General features: G+C 30.3%; 1 protein-coding gene across 1 annotated transcript in view; it reads right to left on the reverse strand.

Moving 5' to 3' along the window:
* LOC142319923 (cholecystokinin receptor type A-like) overlaps positions 1-23,205 on the reverse strand; it is a 329,812-nt gene that overhangs the window by 133,565 nt on the left and 173,042 nt on the right. Inside the window, exon 2 of the mRNA XM_075357597.1 lies at positions 4,115-4,229. Coding sequence (XP_075213712.1) covers positions 4,115-4,229 — 115 coding nt within the window. The remainder of the gene's footprint in view (positions 1-4,114; positions 4,230-23,205) is intronic.

Genomic DNA, 23,205 nt, shown 5'->3' on the forward strand with positions numbered 1-23,205 from the left:
CCTACTAGTTCGATCATAATTTCCTAGTCCGTATCATGTTTTGTAATGTAATATTACTAAAGATGATACGGAACAAAAATATTCGATCAACCAAAACTATTATAAATAACAGGTTATGCTCTAGTAAGTACTGAGTGGCCTCAGATTAATAGTTTTCATGTTATTCCGATCACAACATGACTTATATTTTTATATAAATTATTAAATCTATGTTTATTTTTTAATAAAATGTATTCATAAAATTGATAAAGATTAAATCTTTTGCATTATGAAATTCACACACTAAACTTGAAACATTGTCATTGTAAGATATTCAATAAAAACAAACAGTCCATAATATTTTTTTTTTATTTTATTACCTTTGGATTGAATCTTTTTCATCATGTTATGTATGGATTCAGGGATTTGCGATACGGATATGAAAAAGGATGGAAAAAGTAAGATGGACGGTTAAAATTATAAGTGGAAATAATGGAAAGATTAAAGAAGAAAGAACACTTATGCGGAAAGTACAAAAAAGAAAATTAGACAAGTTAGAGGAAGTGGAATATTGAGAACTGTGTAATTGTCAATAGAAGGAGAAACAAAGTATAGAAGGATAAGGATGAAATTAATAAACTGACGAGTAGAAACTGTAAGGTGATAAAGGAGAAGGCTTGGGACAGGGATTACGGCGACAACAATGTCGTAAGGGACTGCCGTCAGACAGAACACCACATAACTTTTTATTAATTTGTTGAGAAATGGAGTTAAGGATTTTCACATGTTTATCACAAAAAGGAACCCTAAGACAAACGTTATAACTCTTAAATTGGTTTTATAATACATCGTGAATATACAACAAGCGTAAATATCACATTTAACCTCCAGTAATAAGAGAAACTTCTCTTAATCATGTTAAAAACACCCAAAATATCTATTTCTGTCCAGATATCTATTAATAGCTTTAGTTCAAAATAGCACTCAATAACTGTTATTAAAAAAAGAAAAAAAATATTTACTGGACAAATTTATCCTAAGAGCAATAAAAAAAAATATGAAAATTTTCAAATAAAAGATTTTCTATTTTCTTGTAATTTTCAAGATCATAATATAAAAAACAAAAACTTTTTCCTTTATGTTTAATCACCAACAGTGTTGTTGCAGTACTTAATAGCTTGCATTTTAATGGAAAGACAAAAATTCGAATTTTTCCTAAAATTTGATATTTTTTTACTTCCTTTTACAAAGTAAAAAAATGGAAAAATAACAGAAGCTATTAAAGAAATAATATTAAAGAATATTAAAGAAAATAATAATATATACTTTTCATTTTAAAAAAATGTGTATATGTAATTTAGTAGGAGTACAAGGAAGTTATGTGGTGTCAACTTCAGATTTTAAAAATAAAAAATTGTATATGTAAATGTATAAAGTAATCTATGTTCTCAATTTTAGCTTATAACTGAATTCTATTTCTAAAAAGGAGATTTAATCATTAAAACTATTATTTAAAAATTAAAGATCTTACATAAATAAATAAAAATTCTTATTAATAGACATTTATATTTTATAAGACAGAGGTCATTTAAAATTTAAACTTCATATCTTAGAAAACCTAAACTTCTTATCTTATTTAATCTAAATTGTTTGAGGTAACATATTAAAAAAAAAAAAATTAGGATATCTACAGGTGTTCAAATACGCTATATAAAAAAAAAATAATGATATAATTAAGAAAATAATTTCAGTTGAATGATCTTAATCAAACTATTAAAGGATATTTATTAAAGTATTAAATTATCTGAAGCGAGAATTTAACCACATATGTGGATTAGTTATCAGAAAGCATGCTTAAATTACTGTACTAAAAAACGTTTCTTCAGTTAGCGTACGTTTAAATAAGTTACTTAAGTTACTTTAAGCGTGTAAACTATTTGAAGATAAAAATCTGTTATAACAATTTGTCAATTCATTGTAGTAATGCATGTGGTTCTTTATTTAGGAGTTGAAAAATAAAATAAAATTTTCCTAAAAATTACAATATTCACTTTTGCAGTTTATTTTCTTATACCGCAATATATCACTATTTGCTAGCTTCAGTGAGTAAATTATAAGTTGAATATGTAAATGTTACAAGCATTTTCATCTATTTAAAAGTATTCATATTTTTATTTCAATAAATCATTTGGACTTACTTAATTACCATTTGCAATAATATCGTATTGGGCAGATTATTAGAGGCCCTTATTGGCTGCTGTATAATGTGTGGCTGAATCTTCGCGCAAAAAAAAAAATTATTGTTAAAATAAATATGATTTACTTATCTAATAATATTTCTGAAAAATACAAAATATTGACTGAAGTTTAAAACACAAAATAATACAAAAAAAAAAAATGAAAAAGTTTTAAAGGTTTAAGGTTTACGCTTTAAAAGATTATGAATATTTTAATATAGAATTGAAGAATTAGCAAAGAAAAATATCAAATTTCCAGAATTTTAGAATGTCTTTCCTCAAAAAAGAAAATATGTGCTGAAATATTCTACTAATATGGTAATTAGTACTTATAAATATTTAGTTTGATTCCCAATAAGCTCTAATAAAATTACTTTTTTCCCCGTGCTTCTCAGGGCCGGGCCCCACGTTTAAGCATAAACACGGTCCTGGGAGGTGCCATCGCCTCTAACCGCAGGGAAGGAGCAGCTCCAGCCAGGCCCAGCTATGCCGTTCCCAGCCGCCCATACCCAAGAGCCTTAGATTCGATCCTTAGATGTATGGTCTCAAACGGGGGATCCCCCGAAGGGGCATCCCCGTGGGACTCGATCTTTTCAGCTTGGGGTGACAGGAGTCCTCCTACTTCCTCACCGCCACCCATCCGAGGAACCGCAGACGACTATGCTGATTTCTCATAACGTACTGAAAATCATTCCAAACCAAAATATTGGCTTCTGATTTTTTCAAGTTTTCATTAGTAAAATATAATAATACAAAACTGTGCAATCTATCAAACCACAAAACATAATTATTTATTTGTATTTCAATACAATACTAATCGTACGAGAAAGGACGTTATTTAGCTTTCTTTGTCGTTTTTAATAAATTACCAACTAATTTTTTTTTAAAATCTTCCAATCAATTTATTTAAAATAAAATTAAAATATATTCTTTTAAGTTTAGAAAAAAATAATTATTCTATCGATGAGCTTGTAAATAATACTAAATAATAATTCAATTTAAAAAACTGAATTTTTATATCTCAAAATAAAACTTTATTTATTTTGAAGTTATTTTATATCTATATTTTCATATAAAACACATTTCATATAATTATATTTTTAATTATTTATATACTTTAATCACTTCTGTTTCATTTTTATATTTTCTTTCGCTATCGGATAAAAGTTTTATCATGGTTTCTGTCAGCAGTTTGTTTTTTTTTTTTTAATAATCTTTGGAATTAACTATTAAAAAAGGATCAACTCCTGATGTGAATTGATTAGAATAAAACATTTTATTCTAAGATGCAAATTTTATTTTTTCCATGAACTACAAAAAGTCAGCATTATTCATTAGTTATAAGTTATATTTAAAAAAGAAAACCAAAAAAAAAACAGTTGAGACCATCAAATCCCATCTTTACAAAATACCAATTATAATTAAGATGATTTACTAATTACTAATTTTGGAAGTTCGCTTCGCTAATTAAAATTTTTAGCTACGCTACCTACGATTGTTAGATAAGTTACAAAAGATTCATTGTAGACTTCAGACATTAGCTCTTACGGTTTCATATACAAATTTAAGTTAAAAGATTTGTTTGATAAGCATTTTTTATTTTATTTCTCATTAGATAATTAAAAAGTCGCCTCACGAAAATTCATGGTAGCTATCATATTTTCATTACAAACAGATTACTCTGTTTTCATTGTGTGAAAAATATGAACTACATTTTTACAACTTACATCTATATATATTATTACACCCTGTAATACATATATTATTGCATAAACTTTAAATATCTAACATATAGAACTTTTTTATGAATTGTACACAAGAAAACATACACAGAATACAAAACTTTATAAAGTAGATAAATTAAAAAATAAATTATTATAAATATGATATTAACAGACCTTGAAAATAAGGTATCAGTTTACACATCAGTGCGCCAAAAATAAAATTGCGGAGAACCTGGCCAACCAGAGTAAACGGAACACAGAAAACACCGAGAAGAAGATCGGAAACTGCCTAAAACAGAAAAACATAGAAACAAAGAATTTAAAAACCTAATACAACTGAATATTGTGATATATATATATATATATATATATATATATATATATATATATATATGTGTGTGTGTGTGTGTGTGTGTGTGTGTGTGTGTGTGTGTGTGTGTGTGTGTGTATGTGTGTGTGTGTGTGTGTATATATCATTTTTAAAAATTCACAAATTGTATTTTGGTACTGTCTTAAACTTATTTTAATTTCTTTGATGTAAGTATATAATATGAACTTTTAAAGGATTATTTTTTCAATTCGCTTTTTTTAACTAGCCACTTAACTGTTTCTAAGAGTGGATATTATTTTCAAAACGTTTTTCTTAAGAGTAATTAAAATTTAGAAAAAAGAATAAATTATAATTAAAGAATTTTAAACGGTTAAAATATTTTAATCTTATATACTCATTGTCTTTCAATACAACTGTCAGTAATTTTGAACAGCGTATTTATCTCATATATTACTATTATTTGCCTTAATATGTTTACATTACTTTATTAATCAATAACTTTCATACAAACTAATTTTCATACAAAAAATATCTATCCTTGATCCTATATTAAATTTCGTTATTTTGTAAGAAAAACGTATGGCCTTACATTAATTTACTGTGATCAATCACAGTATATTAAAATTATGCATTTAATTTAATTTAGCTAGATAAACATAGTTTATATTATGTACATTATTCTTGTAAAGACATTTTATGTGGGTTTTATCTTGTTACGATGCAGGAAATAATGTTTAAGAAAAATAAACACAGAAACACATATATATGTATATATATATATATATATATATATATATATATATATATATATATAGTCGGCGAATGGCTTATACATGCTGATTATGGTGCACGTGGCCCCATAGAACCTTATGCTAGCCCTGAAAAGGACTGTTTGAGATTTTTTGAGTAGTAGCTTTGAAAAATCGAGAATTTCAGCGTTCAAGTCCTAGTAGTAGCTTTGAAAAGGGCCGTTTGTGTGTTTTGCAAGATAGCCCTGAGAAGGGCTGATTGGTCAGGAAGCTGGTTACCGGCTATGTCGGTTTGGCTGTAGTTTGGGAGTAGCGGCTCGTCCGTTGGAATCAGATCAGATTTCTCCTCTATGGCAGTTGCGTCCCCACTACAGCGTGGTAATAGTGGCTCACCAGACCACTGCAGTGTCGCATCGGCGTTAGTCGTCTTCCGCCAGAAGAGATGGTTCTCCCACAGCGATATCACGCTGGGCCGGGTGGTGTGCCCGCCGACCAGAGCGCAGGTCACACGATAAACTATCCTAAGTAGGAAAATCACAACTACAAAAAAGTTAGTTAAATCAAAAATCCCTTTAAAATAGCTTTATCAAAAAGCCCTTTAAAATTTTAACATCAAAAATTTCAACCTTGAGGGTCTAATTATTTCAGATCCTATTCTTTTTAACTTCAGTTTCAATTTAATTTTTAAAAACATTCCATAAATCAAGAGAAATCGGATTACAGTTTTTTTCTTGTTAATAAATGAGATAACCCTCTGTAAACATTTAAATTTCATTAAAATTGATTGAAATATTGTAAAATGAATAGAAAATCTAAAATAACGACGGTAATTTGGTTGTGTGAAAAGAAAGACAGCTTAAAATGAAAAAAAAAAAAAACGGTGTTAGGGAAAATTTATAAATAATACTAAAATTCCATTTAATTAAATTAGTCACGTTTTACTTAAATAATTTTATGAAAGTATCATATAACCTTTTTAATAAAACAAATTTATGAACAGGATTACGTGAATTCATGCTTCAACATTATAAAATATATTTGTTTGCTAGGAAAAAATAGGTACTATTTTATTTCGTTTTACTTTATTTATACTATTTAATTTTATCAGTAGTAAGAAATAAGTTTAATTTATATATAAAAATATGAAGTAAACTTTCAGCACAGAAAAACCAAGTGTTTTACATCATAATTTTTTTTTTTACAGATGAAAACATACGAGGTCTGGTGAGATAAAATTTAAGCAAAATGTATATAAATATGATATTTCCCCGATTAAAATTAACTTAAAAGTAGTGGTAGAAGAAGTAGTAGTAGTAGTAGTAGTAGTAGTAGTAGTAGTAGTAGTACTAGCATTATTAATCCACCGGGATGGTCTAGTGGTGAACTCATCACAAATCAGCTGATTTCGAAGTCGAGAGTTCTAAGGTTCATATCCTAGTAAAGGCAATTACTTTTATACGGATTTTAATACTAGATCGTGGATACTGGTGTTCTTTGGTGGTTGGGTTTCATTTAACCACACATCTCAGGAATGATCGACCTGAGACTGTACAAGACTACGCATTATTTACTTTCATAGATATCATCCTCATTTATCCTCTGAAATAATACCATAAGTGGTTCCCGGGGCAAAACAGAAAAAGAAAGAAGTAGCACTATTAATAATAATAATTTTCTAGATGTTCTCCCATTTTGTCATTCCCTTGTAGACGTCTCTTACCTCCCTAGACCCAGGGATAGAAAGGACATCCGACACAAAAGGGAAAGGGGTTAAAATACAACAGTCTGTAGAAAAACTTTTGTTTACCGTATTCTCTCAACTGAGATAGATTAAAAAAATAAATAGAACAAATTGTAAAACATAAATTTTTTAAATAAAAAAAAAACCTCAAAGTCTTTGTCTAAGGAAAACAACATAAACTAAACAAATATTTTAAAAAAGTAAATAAGTATATACAGATATATATAAATCACTTTATCACTTTAAGAATACATCCCTCGTCAAGAAGAATAACGCGTAAAACTAATACTCAATCAAGCGGATCACCGGAAGTCCAATCATACGTGGGAATATTAAAACCGTATGAAACTGGTTTTGGATTTATGACAAACAAGCCAGGATGGGACAGTCTGCCAATACTAAAACTAAAAACAAAATATTTGATACAAGATTCAAATAGAAATTAAAATATAATAGCTAAAAATAAAGTCTAATTTCAAATTATTTTGTAATTTCATGTATAAAATTAAAAAAAAATAATATGAAAATTGAAATGAAAAAGTAATGACAAAAATAATTATATATATATATATATATATATATATTTTTTTTTACAAAAAGATATTACACAATTGGAAAATTGGGTTTTTCTAATATTTCTGACCACCTTATCTATATATATATCAAAATGTTAAGTTCGTTTGGGTACGGCTTCAAAAACTCAAAATGTTCTGCACCGATAGAGCTCAAATTTAATCACGATATATAACCCGCATCAAAGATTGTTTTCATCTATTTTTAATAAAGCTATCTATCTATTTTCAATTTGTACATTTTTAATTTGGAAATGTAAATAAAGGAAAACCAATCAGATCAATGCAAGATGGCCGCTGTCAAACACAACGACCAATCACAAAGAGCCCATATGGCTGTTGCCAATGTAAACAAACAAAAAGAAAAGCCACCAAGAAGGACAACCGCAGTTGGTGATGATATTAATGATTTATAGCGTATGAAAATGCCATGGCTGACCGGGATTCCAACTCGGAACCACCGGATTAAAGTCCTAGACGTTACCACTCGCGCCACGGAGGCCGGCAAACATATTCGTTCGGAGCCGAATAAAAACACGACTTACCAATATGGCGTTGTGTGTCAAATAAAATTTATACGGACTATAATTACTTTTAATACGCGAAACCCTTTGCAATGATTGAACATTAACTTAAACCTCTTCAAAAATTATTCCTTTTGAACTAAGCCACATTTTGATATCATTGTTTTTCTATAACACGGCTGGAATTCTTTTCGTTTAATGATAAGAAGCGTTGTCGAAGACAATAACCGAATTCTCTTCCAAAGGACATAATATACCGCTAAACTATTTCTAAATAATTCAAATTCGTGTAATATTTTTTACGAATCGCGTTTTTATCAAAATCTCACCTTTTTCTCAATTGACCTGCGAGGTTTTGTTTCCTTTGGAGACCATAATTCATTAGTAGATTCATACTCGAGAATAACGTTGTACACTGAAGCAGCACAACTTCTACTTACGTTAGCAGTTTATTAACATCTGAAATCAACGCAGTTTGATTATTCTGTAATTTGTAAGCAATACTCTGCTTTTGTAAGCATTTAAAATGATGTGTTTTTTCGCACAACTTAAGGGCTTTTTTTCGCAACCCACATATCTTTATATATAAAACTGTTAAGTTCGTTTGTGTACGCTTCAAAAACTCAAAATGTTCTGCCCCGATTGAGCTCAAATTTTAGCACGATATATAACCCGCATCAAAGATTGTTTTTATCTATTTTTCGCATCAGTCACATACCCGCGACCACGATAAAACAGTTTTTTTAACGGTCAGCTGTGTACCAGTGACCGCGCCATCTGCCGGAAGCGAGGGAAACACTCGCCATACTAGCTAACGACAACCGCAGTTACATGTAAAACAATACCTGTTCCCAATTACATTGTTTATTAACAAAAAACATATCCACTTGCATCTGATTCAGATTATTATACAATCTGAATTAAATATTCACTTTAATCGAGGTACTTTTGTGTGATCGTGTAGAGATTCAGCTGCGCCTTTCACCAAGCTCTGAATTTATTATGAAAAGACCAACAGTGGGATATATGTATTAATGACGCGTGCAACACTGCACATCCAAAGCAAATTCGCGCATTATTCGCAATTATATTGACCGCTTGCTTCCCTTCATCTCCCACAGAGTTATGGGAAAGATATCGATCGCATATGGCTGAGGATATTTTGCATAGAGTACGCCTAGAAAATACCAATATGACCGTGGAATTTACTGAAGGCATTTACAACGAAGCATTGATAAATATTGAAGACAAGTGCTTAGCTATTGCAAATAAAGTTCGTAATCAATTGGGAATGCCAGCACCCACCCGAGCTGCAATTGCTTCATTTGATGTGGATTTACGCCGTGAACAGAGTTACAACATTGGTGATCTTCAGTCATATATCCAATCAAACATTCCCAAATTAACGCGTGAACAAAAAGGCATTTATGATCGCATGATGATAAATGATAAATGACGGAGTTGGGACAGGAGGAACTGGGAAAACATTCCTCATTAGAGTGATTCTAGCAACTGTTCGATCAAAAAATGACAATTATCCTGATGCGAAATATTAATCAGCCAAAACTCTGCAACGGCACGCGACTTGCAGTTAAGAAATTGATGAATACGTAGTGGAAGCAACGATTTTAACGGGGCCTTTCAAAGGTGAAGATGTCCTCATTCCTCGAATACCCATAATCCCGACCGATACACCATTTTAATTTAAAAGATTGCAATTCCCAATTCGATTGGCATTTGCAATCACAATCAATAAAGCTCAAGGTTAATCTTTAGAATTGTGTGGTTTAGATTTAGATGCGGAATGCTTCTCACATGGACAACTGTATGTTGCGTGTTCCCGAGTCGGCAAACCAGATAGCCTTTATATCTACGCAGACAGTGGAAAAACAAAAAATACAGTATATCCACAAGTATTGCAAAATTAAACTTCTATGAAACGTACGCTTTGTTTTGTTTCTCATTTCTCATCCATGCAACCACAATGCGCCACAGCGAAGCGTGGCGGGTAGAGCTAGTTGAAAATAAAAATTCAATATCTGTTATTTACACTAATTTGGAAATATTCGAAATTCAAAAATGTAGTATGAATATTAATAATAGTGGTTTACACATTTTATATATATAAATATAAAAATGGATTCAGCTTGATCAACCAACAAAGAGAGTATGAGGATGACACAATTATAAAGGCCGCAGTATATAGCAGCATTTTATCAAATATTGTTAATTTTTAGTTTAATCTATTTAAAATCCACACAGTAACGTAATAATGGCTAGCTAAACCACACACACATATTCATTCTTTTTTTAACATATTTATTATTTTAATGTTTAATAAATATTTGTAATATTTGACGACATATTTTTATATATGGAATTTTTACCTTTTAACTTTAATTTTAACTTTTTAACTAATAATTTTGATTTTAAATCTTACAATTAAAAGGAAATAATTTTTTTATTTTAATTCCACTTTGATTTGAAATGAGTTTTAAGTATATATCTAAAGTTTTAACATATTTTGTTTTATTGTATTTATCACAATTTTATTTTGTTAATAAAGGTATTGCGGTAAATAGATGAAGAAAGAAGCATTTGGAAAAATATAGTTAAAAGAAGAGACAGACTTATAGGCCACATACTAAGGCATCCTGGAATAGTCGCTTTAATATTGGAAGGACAGGTGGAAGGAAAAAATTTTGTAGGCAGGCCACGTTTGGAATATGTAAAACAAATTGTTGGGGATGTAGGATGTAGGGGGTATACTGAAATGAAACGACTAGCACTAGATAGTGGAAAGCTGCATCAAACCAGTCAAATGATTGAAGACAAAAAAAAAAATTTGTTAATGTTGTGTATTTATAATACGTAATTTTACGTGAAAATTAAAAGACGGCTCAGCTGAAGATGCGAGAAAATTGTGTAAGTAATCTTGTGTATATATAGTGATATAAGGTAAGTGTCATCCTACCTAACTTAATTTTATTCTTTACTTGGTGGATCAAGTTATATATATATATATATATATATATATATATATATAAACAGAGTGATATTACAATATGGAAACGGCTTCAAATTTCAAACCTGAGAAATATAGGAAGTAGGAACAAGTCCAGATCTAAAAATCGTTGCAAAATTACTTCTCTACGGTGTGTTTGGAATCAGGTCCACCATCTTGGATCCGCCATATTGAATCAATTTTTTTTTTTAAATAGCAAAGTGTTTCGTACGAAACAAGATTTTTATGTAAACGTTTACGAGAAAAACGATGAAGAAAACCATTTATCGATGAATGCTTCTGTTTTGGAGTTACAAACAATGAAACATTGCAAAACTGGAAAAATCGTATTAGTAATAAAACGAGATAAAACACCTCAAAATAATTTTTTTATTTCGAATTACCATCAGAATTATAACCAGTAACAAACTTTGAACTTTACTAATATTGGAATGAATAATTAATATTGAATGAATAATTAATAATGAATAATTAATATTGAATGAATAATTAATATGAATAATTAATATTGAATGGCTGGCACTAATAGTAAACAGCCTTCACAATAATAAATAACACTAATAATAATCATAATAATACACAATAGTATTTTTGAATGCTACTGCAAATTAAATGGTTAGATCAACTGATATTATTTACTTTATCATAATATTTAATTTTACAGTTCAGTTAAATGTTTTCGATTATAAATTACTATTACCAGATATACACTCTACAAGTAATGGTAAAAATGTTTTCTCTATAGCTTCGCAGTAGATATCACTTGGCGCGCGTGTGCGTATGTGTGTAGAAGATAAATTAAAATAATATTTAAACTCAAATTAAAATTAAAGTTTAAACAAAGATAAAATCACAGCCAAAGCTTAAATAAAAGAAACCAATCGAAAATCATTAATATTAAATGTATAATTAAAATAAAAAACTAAGTTAAATTTATACATTGAAGTTAATTTAAAATTAAAATAGACGTATTCTCAACTTATTTTAAAACCAGTATTGTCACCGAAAAAGTCACATTTAGTAATCATTTTATTGACAATCCTAGTACACCTACGTAAAGATGAAATATCACATTCTGAATCAGAGAGAAACGGGACAAAACCTCATTAAATTTTAATCAGTTACTTCTAGAACAATGGTATTATCATCTGAAAAGTGACCATGCAAGATTAAATTTAAAAAACAAATCATTACATATACTACATTTCAAGTTCTGTACATGTCGATGTATTGTATCTGCTGGATCAGCTGGCCGATCTCTTCAGCTGATAGATTTTTAAAGTGTGTACTAAACTTTCCATGAAACCAGTTTAATTATAATAATAAAGTAGTATTATTATTAATACAAAAATTATATTATGGCTATCTCGATATTCTCAAAATATAAGTACACTGATTTAGCTTTATTGCTGCATAAGGCGTTAGTACCTCGGCATGTCAAATCCTGCACGACTACCTTGAATCGTAAAAGATTTGGAAGATGTCCAGAAAAAAACTTTTATGAGCGCTGAGATGAAGATTCACCGGTGTGTTTTAGAGCAGTTCGTATGATGTACAATGTACACACCTACGTACTGAATTACTTGCAAACCTTTCATATTTAAATTTATAAGGAAATATCCACTTAGACATTTACCGTCTAATCAGGAGAGTGGGTTAACGATTCTTATGAGAAATATGAATTTTCCGTCAATTATAATCTATTCGATACAAGACAGGATAATATTTTCCTGTCAAATATGCCTGACTTTAGCAACTAAATATGCTGACTTAATCAATCTACTTGAGAGAAAATTCAAAAAGTAACTCTTCCACTAATTTAAATTGATAGGGACTGTATTATCTGCCTGAAACTTGTCATTAGATTGTTTTAAACCATTTATTATAACTGTCGTTTATGTCTTTTGATGTTCTTAATTGCCTATTTACAATGGAATTCCTACGTTTTCATGGATTTAATAAAATTTTTCTTATGGAATTTTTTTTTAGTTTTCGTCTTTTTTTCTATTGAATGGTTTTCAATTTGTATTTATAATTATTTTTATTATTTATAACAATGTATTTATACAGTCTATTTGAAAAATGAGACAGATGTACACAAAGGCTTACTATTCTGCCAATTAAAACACTTCCTAGTCCTCCCTAAATCTTCCTATTGAGAATATTTTACTTGAAAGGGGTTTGAGAAGGCCAACAAAAATAATTATAAAAAATAATTATAAAATTATTATTTTTTATTTTTTTAAAGTAAAAGTAAATCGTCAATTTTAGTTTTTATTATTTTGGGACAGTATTAACAATTTTATTGACTAATATACAAAATAATTAAATAGAAATTGTATATAATATGTATGTTAACACGGTACAAATTAAAAATTCAAAGTATGTCAGTAATACACAACTAGTTTCGTAATTTAAATTATTTTTGCTGTTTTAATAGTACAATTTGAGATATCATTTTTTATTAAACTTTACTTGATGTTATTTAATTTTTTCAATGAGATCCATTGAAAATAATAAAAAGACTTGAATGGATAAAAGTTAATGAAACTTTAAGGAAGACAGAAGAAGATTTACCTGGAATATTACTATTCCTTTCCCTTCACATCGAGTAGTATTCTAAAAACCAACCTTTTTAAATCTTTATTTGATGGAACTTTATTAAAGTAACTTAACAACGAATGAATATTTCATTTCTTAATTTAATTTTAATAGGTAAAAAACTTATAATTTTTAATTATTTCTAACCTTACATTAATTTTAATCTAGAAATTGAATTATCAGACATAAGTTACTAACGCAAACCAAAATAATAATACCCTGTTAAAATGAAGTTCTTTTTAGCATAGAATGAATTAATTTAATATAACTAAAGAATGCATAAAAAGATTAGACTTACACTTAAATTCTATGATAATGGTATTTCCATGCTAATGTATGTACACACACGTTACTAGTGTTGTACATATCTCTCTCTAGTTAACAAGTTGAGAGATTGAATAAATAACTTAATGGAAATTAACTTCTTCCTTTTGTTGGTAATAGGTTGAGAATACTCATAACAATGTAAACTTTGGAATTATGAAAATATATATATTATAATAATAGTAGTATATTTATATCGCTTCTAACAATGTAATGTACTTTAAAAGCGTTTTAATAGAATCATTCATTTTTTTTTTTTTTTTTTTTTTTGAGGTTTTTAGGGGCATCGACTACTTTGGTCATTAGCCCCATCCCACTTCAAAAAAAAAATAAAAAAAGGGTTCAAAATTTCACATTTTCATGTGTCAAAAAAAATGATCAAAATTTTACTTTTCTTATAACTTCTGATCCAATAAAATTACTTTCTAGGCTTTCCTTTCGGCCATCCTTTTTTACGTTTCTCCATTCTTCTGACGGCCTCAACCTCTGATGACAGCGTATCTGAGGCCTCAGACATGGCATCGTCTTCCTCTATTTCGGATGCCAGTGACGTTCTTCGGCTGACGTCAGTTGATGAAACTTTCGCCGGCGCTGTTAGCATCTTTGCTAAAGAATCTAAATTAATGTGCGATGATGTCTCCGCGGCGGATGAGCCGGACTCTATCTCTACTGCAGTACTAGGTCCGGCTGAAATAGATGCTCTCACCGAAGCTGGTCTTTGCGCTTTGGGAGGCTCTATTGGTACAGGTTTTATTTCATCTGCGCCTGGTGCTTTTTCTATAATAACTTGCACCTCTGTTTCCGCAGATTCAGGTTTTCTTGTCACAATTTCTTTAGATTTGTGACTACACGACGGAGCGATCTGTTTCTCTTTGTCAGCTAAATCAAGATTTTTAATTCTTACACAAGTTGGTGACTTTACAATCGCAGATTTAGCTGGTTTTTTAAACGGCGCTGGTGTGTCTCTCATGTCAACGGCGTCAGTCCGGGGATGAGCCTTCTCATCTTTACTTTGTTTTCTCTGATGAGTCGACTCAATCTTTGAATCAATGATTCTTTCGATCATCGTCGCAAGACTTGGTGCCATCGTGTTAAGCAACTGCTCCACATTAATTTTAGATGTGGAAGGGGCAGCCGCTGCTTCTGCATAAGAAGTCGATGGTCGTGGTGTACGCTTATTAACAATCTTCTTTGCTTCAGGATAGCTTACCTTCTGAAGCGTTTTAACTTCCTGAATTGCTGTTTCTAATTTATATGTAGGGCAGTTTCTTGAACGACAATTGTGATGCCCTTTACAGTTAACGCAGGTTGGAGGGTCTTTACATGGGTAACCCTCATGTGTTTTCTCTCCACATATACATATTTCCTGCGCTTCACATCTTGCTGCTGTGTGTCCGAATCGTTGACACTTAAAACATCTCATCGGCTGCGGGATGAAAGCTCGTACATCAAGCCGATGGATGCCAGCTCGTACCTTTTCAGGAAGATTCGGCCTATTAAATGTCAAAACATGCGAGGCCGAAGGAAGAATCTCACCATTTCTTCTCATAGTAAGTCTGCGACATTGAGTTACTCCCTGACTCGATATTTCTTGTACAATTTCTTCTTCTGTACAATTAAGAAGATCGCGACAAACAACAACTCCTCTGGATGAGTTCAGTGTGCTATGCGGTTGGACAGAAACCGCAAATTCACCGATCTTCTTCAACGCCAAAACTTTCTGGCTTTGCATGTCGTTGATGGTTTCGACATGCAATCCATTAAAAGTTTTACGAATTTCCTTGACAGGACCACCAGCACAATTTGTAACTTCTCTTGCGATAAGGAATGGACTAACTTTTTGAAAGTTTCCATTCTCCCTTGTAATAATTAAAAATCTTGGCTTTGGTGCGCTATAGCCAAATAGACTTTTCTTTAATTCTTTACTGATTCTATCAGCATCTTTCTTTATCCCATCAGATTCTTTACTTTTTTTCCTCTTCGCTTGCGGCGAATCGGAGGTTTCTAAACGAGGGTGTTTACGTGCACCCTCTGCCACGTTTGATTGTTCAATATCCATGAACAGTGGATCCCTTCTGTAGCAAGGCTAGCCGCCGGGGTACACCCCCACTCCAGGGCTACTAACCTTGGAGGTCCGATCCGGTACTCCGGTGGAACCGGCATATGTCCTGGCAGAGAGCGGATGCGCAGTCTCTGCACTGACTCCAGGCTCCTACTCACCGAAGCTTTCAGAGCTCCCATGCACCGACATACATGGGCACCATTGCTACATGCTTGCCATCGCAGGGGGCATGTGGACAACGGAAGGGTCTCCGTTACACCTGCAATAACATTGACCCTGGCCGCCACATCGCCAGCTCTAACAGTGGTATGAATCCATTTCCAAAATCGTTTGTTATTCCATTTCCTGCAGGTAGCCAAAAAATCCAGTCCGTTTAGTGACCTGAAGTTGGAACCAGGTCAAACTTAACAAAGCATAACCGAGGAATTTACTCGGAACCCCGTTAGCCAGCTATATGTGATGTACAAAGGTACAGCTGTTGCCGCCCTGGACGTGGAACATAGATGTTGTGTTCCGGACGTGGGGATTATCTACCTCAGGGCATCATTCATTATTTTCCATTAAGATTTAACTTAAGTTTATTGAATTTACTAACTGAAACGTTATCCGACTACACATAGATGAGTACAGTTTAAAGTTTCCAGTATTATTTAAAATGTGTGTGAACAGCTTAGAATGGAACAATTCATCCCAAAAAAAAATCACAAAAAAGTCCTGTTCTTGCACGTTTTTATTATCGTTGTTATAAAAAAAAAAATGTTGGAGAATAAAATAAATAAATTAATATTTACATAAATTAATCTATATAAATAAAAATATAAATGTTCGTTTGTCCAAAATCCTAACTCTCCGAAAGTTCTTCACCGATTGCTTTGAAATTTTGACACAACGTTGCATTCGAATACGCACGCGCGTATTCGAATGCAACGTTTTTATATACCTAAGATGTCACACCTAAGACAATTAAAAACATGCTTTTTTAAAAAAAAAAACGCTATCTGTTGGACGTAAAAGCAACGTATGCTTTACTAAATATTTTACGATTCCATTTCAATGTTTCCGATATGTGTGTCCGCTGTAAACTAAAAAACTACTCGACCTATTTACGCGCAGGGAAAAAGGGAGAATGGGACAAATCGGAAAAGGTAAAAGAGAAGAAGGGGAAAATTAAAAAAAGAAAAAAAGGGAAAACTGGGAAAAGGAAAAAGGGAAAATGAAATGGAAAGGGGAAGAGAAAAAGAAAAGGTGAAAGGTTGGAAAGAGGAAGGGGAAAGGGAAATAAGGAGAAGAGAAATGGGGGAATGAAAGGGAAGTGAGAAGGAGAAACTGAAAGGGAAAGGGAAGTAGATATGGTAAAATGAAAATGGGAAAAGGGAAAAAAAGGAAACGGGGGAAAGAGTAAAGGGTAAAAGGGCGAAAGAATAAATGGGAGAAATGGTAAAAGGGAAAGTTTAAATTTTGTGAAATTCCGTAATGCTCATTTCGTTAATGTTTTATCAAACTTTCAATTGTGTTCATTTAATCTACATATATATATATATATATATATATATATATAGCAATAGCGAATCAAATCTAGCAATAGTGAAGCATTGCCGGGTCTGCTTGTAAATAATATATATGTATCTTTTTTTGTTGTTAAACTCCCTTTTGGTCATTTTCTAAAATTTAATCCTTTTATTTCCAATGTACATTCCAATTTTTGAATAGCCTGTTAACACGTTAATCAAAGACATACAGTGTTACGTCTTTGTAGCTGTACCTCTCCAGTTTGGTACTAATATTTACTTTTCCAAACGTTTGCAGAAAAATTACCTGTAACGAACAGATTCCTGGTTGATTTTTGAGGCATTTTACTAATGTTCCCCAACACGTTGTTTAGTATCTGAAGTTTAATTAGTTTTAGCACTACCTGATCATGAAACATGCACGTTAACTCCAGTGTTTTTAAATTTTATGTTGAGCTAACATAAAAATTAACATTTAATATTGGAGAATTAATAACTTTCTCATACGATTCTTCACGGATACTAAATAATATTTTTCTTATTTTTATTTTTTCAACATTGAAGATAAAAAGTAGTTCTTGTTTTGTGTAATTAATCATCATTATTTTCAATATAAATACAATAACAAACCCACTGGGTTGATCTAGCGGTCAACTTGTTATCGCAAATCAGCTGATTACGAAGTCGAGAGTTTTAAGGTTTAAATCCTAGTAAAGGCAATTACTTTTTTATGAATTTTAATACTAGATCGAGATACCGGTGTTCTTTGGTGGTTGGATTTCAATTAACCATACATCTTTGGAATGGTCGACCTGAGACTGTACAAGATTACACTCCATTTACATTCATACGTACATAACATCCTCACTCATCCTTTGATGTAATACCTTAAGGTGGTTCCGGAGGCTAAAATAAACAATAATAATTACTTCAGCTGTTTATTACCAATTAAAAAATCAAAATTTCCCAACAGTAACGTAATTTAATTTTTTAATAGTGGAAACTCAGTTTTAGCCTATTATGTATAGAATCGTCATTGCTACAATTTTATAAAAAATTTTACAGCGCGTTGGTAACAATTTTCAACAATTTCCGTCTTTTTCAACGATTACCGGGTGAAAGTTATTAATCGGAATTATCGTTCTTATTAATTCCAAGCGCACATAATAGAAAATGAAAGCATAAGTTATTGAAGAGTACTGTTATTATATTATGTTAATACGTATAATGTTAGGTTATATTATGTTACATAATATTACCTGATATACTTTAATCGATGTGAGAGAAATATTTCAAGAAAAAGAAATTTATGTTTAAATAAATAAATAAAATTTAAAACAAAATCTTATTTTTTTAAATTTCTCTTATAAAAAACGAATAAATGACAAATAGGGGGAATATTATAACAACTTTTTCACAAGGAAAAAACACATCCATTCACTAGGTTCCTATTAATGCTAATAAATTATTTAAGCATTTTTTTTTTATTATTATAAATGAAACTGTCACAATAATAGTAAAAAATAATATCAGGACACCCAAACTGAAAAAAACTTAATAAATGTATTAAGAATATCTTGTCTTGTTTATTTTGATTGAGAAAATAAATTGTTATTAACTGTAAACAGCGTCATTATTTTAAATTTCAATCTCGAGTTGAACTCAATTTTACTGACTTTTTTATATCAGCAGTATTTAACCCATCAATTATTTCTGTTTCTTACTAAATACTTACACTGGCTGTATTACTCCAATACATGATCTCAATTCATAAAAAGAGATAAGACCTTGGAAGAATTATAACTTCTATAGAAAGAGTGAAGATACATCATAGAATAAAAGTTATCATCTACCTAAACTTGTTCAATGTTAAATGTTCAATAACTTCTATCCGACGTTCTTCTTTGTAGATAATGCGTGTTTCGAACTCTGAATAGAGGGGGGGGGATCAAATACTTTACCAAATGTCAATGCATGCAAAAGCGTTTTAGTTTTTCAATAACAAAAATCATAAACGAGATGACTGTAAAATTTTTTGCTGAGGTCCATGGCGGAGTACATCTATACCATTCATTCCAATGATCCTAGGCTCGAATGTCAGTAAAATTTGACACTTTTTATACGATAAGATCAATAGATGCGAAAAAAAATTAAATAGAATAACACTGATTTGAAAAGTGTTAAAATGTTTTATTAAACATTTTTCAAAAACAATTTTGCAAAGTACAAACAATAGACGTCAAAGATTGTTTAAAAAAATGAATAAAAATATAGGATGTTTGATAGAAGAATTTTGAAAGCGCATTTAATAGCAAAGTTTACCGTTTAAAAAATAAAAACCTATGCAGGATAAAACGAAAGAAATTAATAATACGTTGTTATTAAAAGTTGGGCAAAAAGATAAGATATTTTTTATTCTTTGTGAAAGCAGTCTCGTGGCTGATATTTCTAAAAAGATGATGGAACTGTTGCAGAAAAGGAGAAGAAAAAGAATTATATTAGAAAAAAGGCCGCATGAAATAAATTAGTTCAAAATATCTTTGATCTTGGTTAGTGAAGTGACACTGCGTGCGCAACCCACACATTAAACAGAGATATCAAAGGAATATAAGTATGATAGAGATTCACGAAATAAAAATGAGAATAATAATTGATAATGTCAAGAAAAGAAATAATGATGAGGAGAGATAAAAAAGACAGCTGAAGATATTTTGTCATCTTCTTAATACTATAAAATTAATATGGAGTAGACAATAAAGCATTACTATAATTTTAATACACTTCTTTCTATATTAAGAACTGTACTATATATAATGTAAAACATAAAACTGCTTATTACAGTGGTATTGATTTATTACATTACCATATAACTAAATTTAAAAATAAACCATATATATCAATTACAAGTGAAAACGAAATATTAGATCATAAAAGAAATATTATTATTCTCTTTAAAAAATCAAACATTTAAAAAGATAGAAATTGTTTTACTCCTCAAGGTAGATGTCTGGAAAGAAATTACTCGTATAATGATCTAAAATGAAACGTATCTTATGAAGTACTTTTTATAATTTATACATTATTATCCTATACCTTATACATTTTTGAAATCCAATCTTCAAACAAATCACGTTTATTTCAAAGTTCACCTGATGAATTTGAAAATAAATTGGTTTTGTATTAAAAGAAAAATGTAGTTATTAATGTACATTTAACTTTTTTAAATCTTAATAAACCTACTGTTAATCCCGTAATTAATTTGAGTCATTTATACTTATTTCATTAATCGGTTCAACTTTTCTCAAGTTATAGAAAAAATTATTACTATAAAAATTACCCTCGGACATAGTTTAGTATAAAATATTGTAAAGGTTTGCATTCCTACATTATTTATACAAAGTATAAGTTTATTACATCGATCATTTTCTTGGATGACGTTGGACCCAAAAAATAACTGATTTCTACACGCTTTTCTTTAACTCACTTTCGTTCCACGGTGTAGTACACATGGGCAGTAGGTAGGTATACACGAACAATTTATACTTCTCGAACGATTCATTCATTCGAATGATTTATACTTTATACGAACGACTTTATAAAATTATATTTGTATTTTGGGGATAGTAAAAATTTTTTTTAAATTTTTTCCCATTTTTTAAATTCTTTCGAACGCGAGACTCGATTTGAAAATGAATACCAGCGGTATTTTAAGCTAACGCTAAAATTCGTGCAGCAGAGTCAACTGAAGAGCGTGAGGCATAATTTGAAAATGAACGCCAGAGTTATTTAAGGTGTAAATCTAACGAAACACCACCGAAGGCTGAACACAAAAAGAAGAGTGAGAGGTTCGATTGGCGCTTAGACGTCAAAGTTATTCACAAATTCGTGAAGCAAAGTCAACTGAAAAGTGCGAGGCTCGATTGAAAAGTAAACTTCAGAGCTATTTGTAAAAAATGGTGAACAAAATACCAGAGCAAGATGAAGTTAATTTACAGAAAAGGTGTCAAAGATATGAAAAAATAAAATTTAAAACATGATTTTAAGCATTTTTGTTTCAACAAAATAATACGTATAAAGTTGTCTATTTTCGCAAGAACACAATGAAAAGCATTGGGCACGCTTTCATATTCAATACCTACATAAATTCTTTAAATATGACCAAGGTTTTGATGCAAAATTGAAATGATAGCTTCAACATACAATGTCTAGTAAATCTCTTCGGATGAACTAAAATTATAGTACAAAATAAAGCCGAGGTCGCACCACATGCTTTTCATTGTGGTCTTACATAAATAGACTAATTTATACATAAAATAAAAACATTTTTATTAATTTTCCAAAAATTGGCACATTACCTTATATAAAATTATATTGCCATTTCAGTTCCAATGGAACCATCTTCAGTAGTAACAATTGTATTGAAATACGGAAAGGAGAACATGAACTGTAGCCTGAAATCTTTATATATATATTTCTTGTGTGCGTGTATATGTCACTGAACTCCTCCTAAACGGTTTAACCGATTTTGAAGAAATTTTTTGTATGTGTTCAAGGGGATTCGAGAATGGTTTAAATTCACAATTTGAACCGATAGGAAATATTTTTTAAATTAATTAATTTATTTATGTGTTGCTGTTGATCTTGGGATGGTTAAGGTTCACAATTGGATCCAGTAGGCAGCGCTGCGATCACGTTTTAGAAATTTGTTTTTAATTTTTGGCATTTCAGTCAGGCCCGGTAGTTGGTGCTGCGATCGGATTCTAGGAAAGTTTTTTATTTTCTTGCTTTTTCGCATATCAGTTACTTGCGTCGTAGCATAGTATTGTTATTAAATTAAAATTCGTATTTTTAACGGACTACTGTGTTTAGAGAGTAGTTTGAATTAAATCCGGTAGGTAATGCTGTTCTGACAACTGGATTTATTTACATTCTGACTTTTATGAAGTGAAAGGTTAAATTTTATGAAGTTCCGTAATGTTTTGTAAGTTTCTAAATGTTCAGTATTAATTGTGATGATTTTGCAGCCATATCTCTTTTCGTTAAAAAGTTATTATCCACTGAATACTGTGATTAGAGAGTGGTGTGAATTAAATCCGATAGGTAGTGCTGTTGATTTGCCATTTGGATTTATTTACATTCTGACTTTTATAAAGTGAAAGGTTAAATTTTGTGAAGTTCATAATGTTCAGTTTTTTAATGTTTAAACAAACTTTCAATTATGTTTATTTAATCTGTAGGTATACTCAAATCTAACGATAGCGAAGCATTGCCGAGTCTGATAGAATTGCGCGCTTATTGAGAATATTATATTATTATTTATTGAAATAACGTTTTAAATTGTAATTAAAATATATACATTGTGCAAATTTGTAAGGTGCAGTATTGAAGTGAGTATTTTACATGATTTTTTATGAATTTTAATGATATATATACAGTGCATTCAATAACAATCAACTTAACCTACAATTTAAATTGTCAGTTCTCATTTGATTCTATGCAACTTATGAAGTATTGAACGGCTCTTTGAAAATAAAAATGTAAGTTTATAAAATAAATTACAACATTTATAAAGTTAAAATATAAGTTACTTATAGTAATTATAGTTACACAATAATTTATCACAGAACAATAATGCTACGTTAGGGCAACGTCTGCCGGGCCCGTTAGTTTTATACAAATTAAAGTGTTTTTATTTGTTGTAATAACTGGCAAATCAGACTGAATAAATTTAACATACATACTTTATACATATTTTGTTGAAAACAAAAAAGGTTTAAAAGTATGTTTTATTTTTATTTTTTACAATAATATATGAAATTAGTATGTAA

The sequence above is a fragment of the Lycorma delicatula genome, chromosome 2 (assembly GCF_047948215.1).
Source record: "Lycorma delicatula isolate Av1 chromosome 2, ASM4794821v1, whole genome shotgun sequence".
In the NCBI taxonomy this organism is placed as follows: Eukaryota; Metazoa; Arthropoda; class Insecta; order Hemiptera; family Fulgoridae; genus Lycorma; species Lycorma delicatula.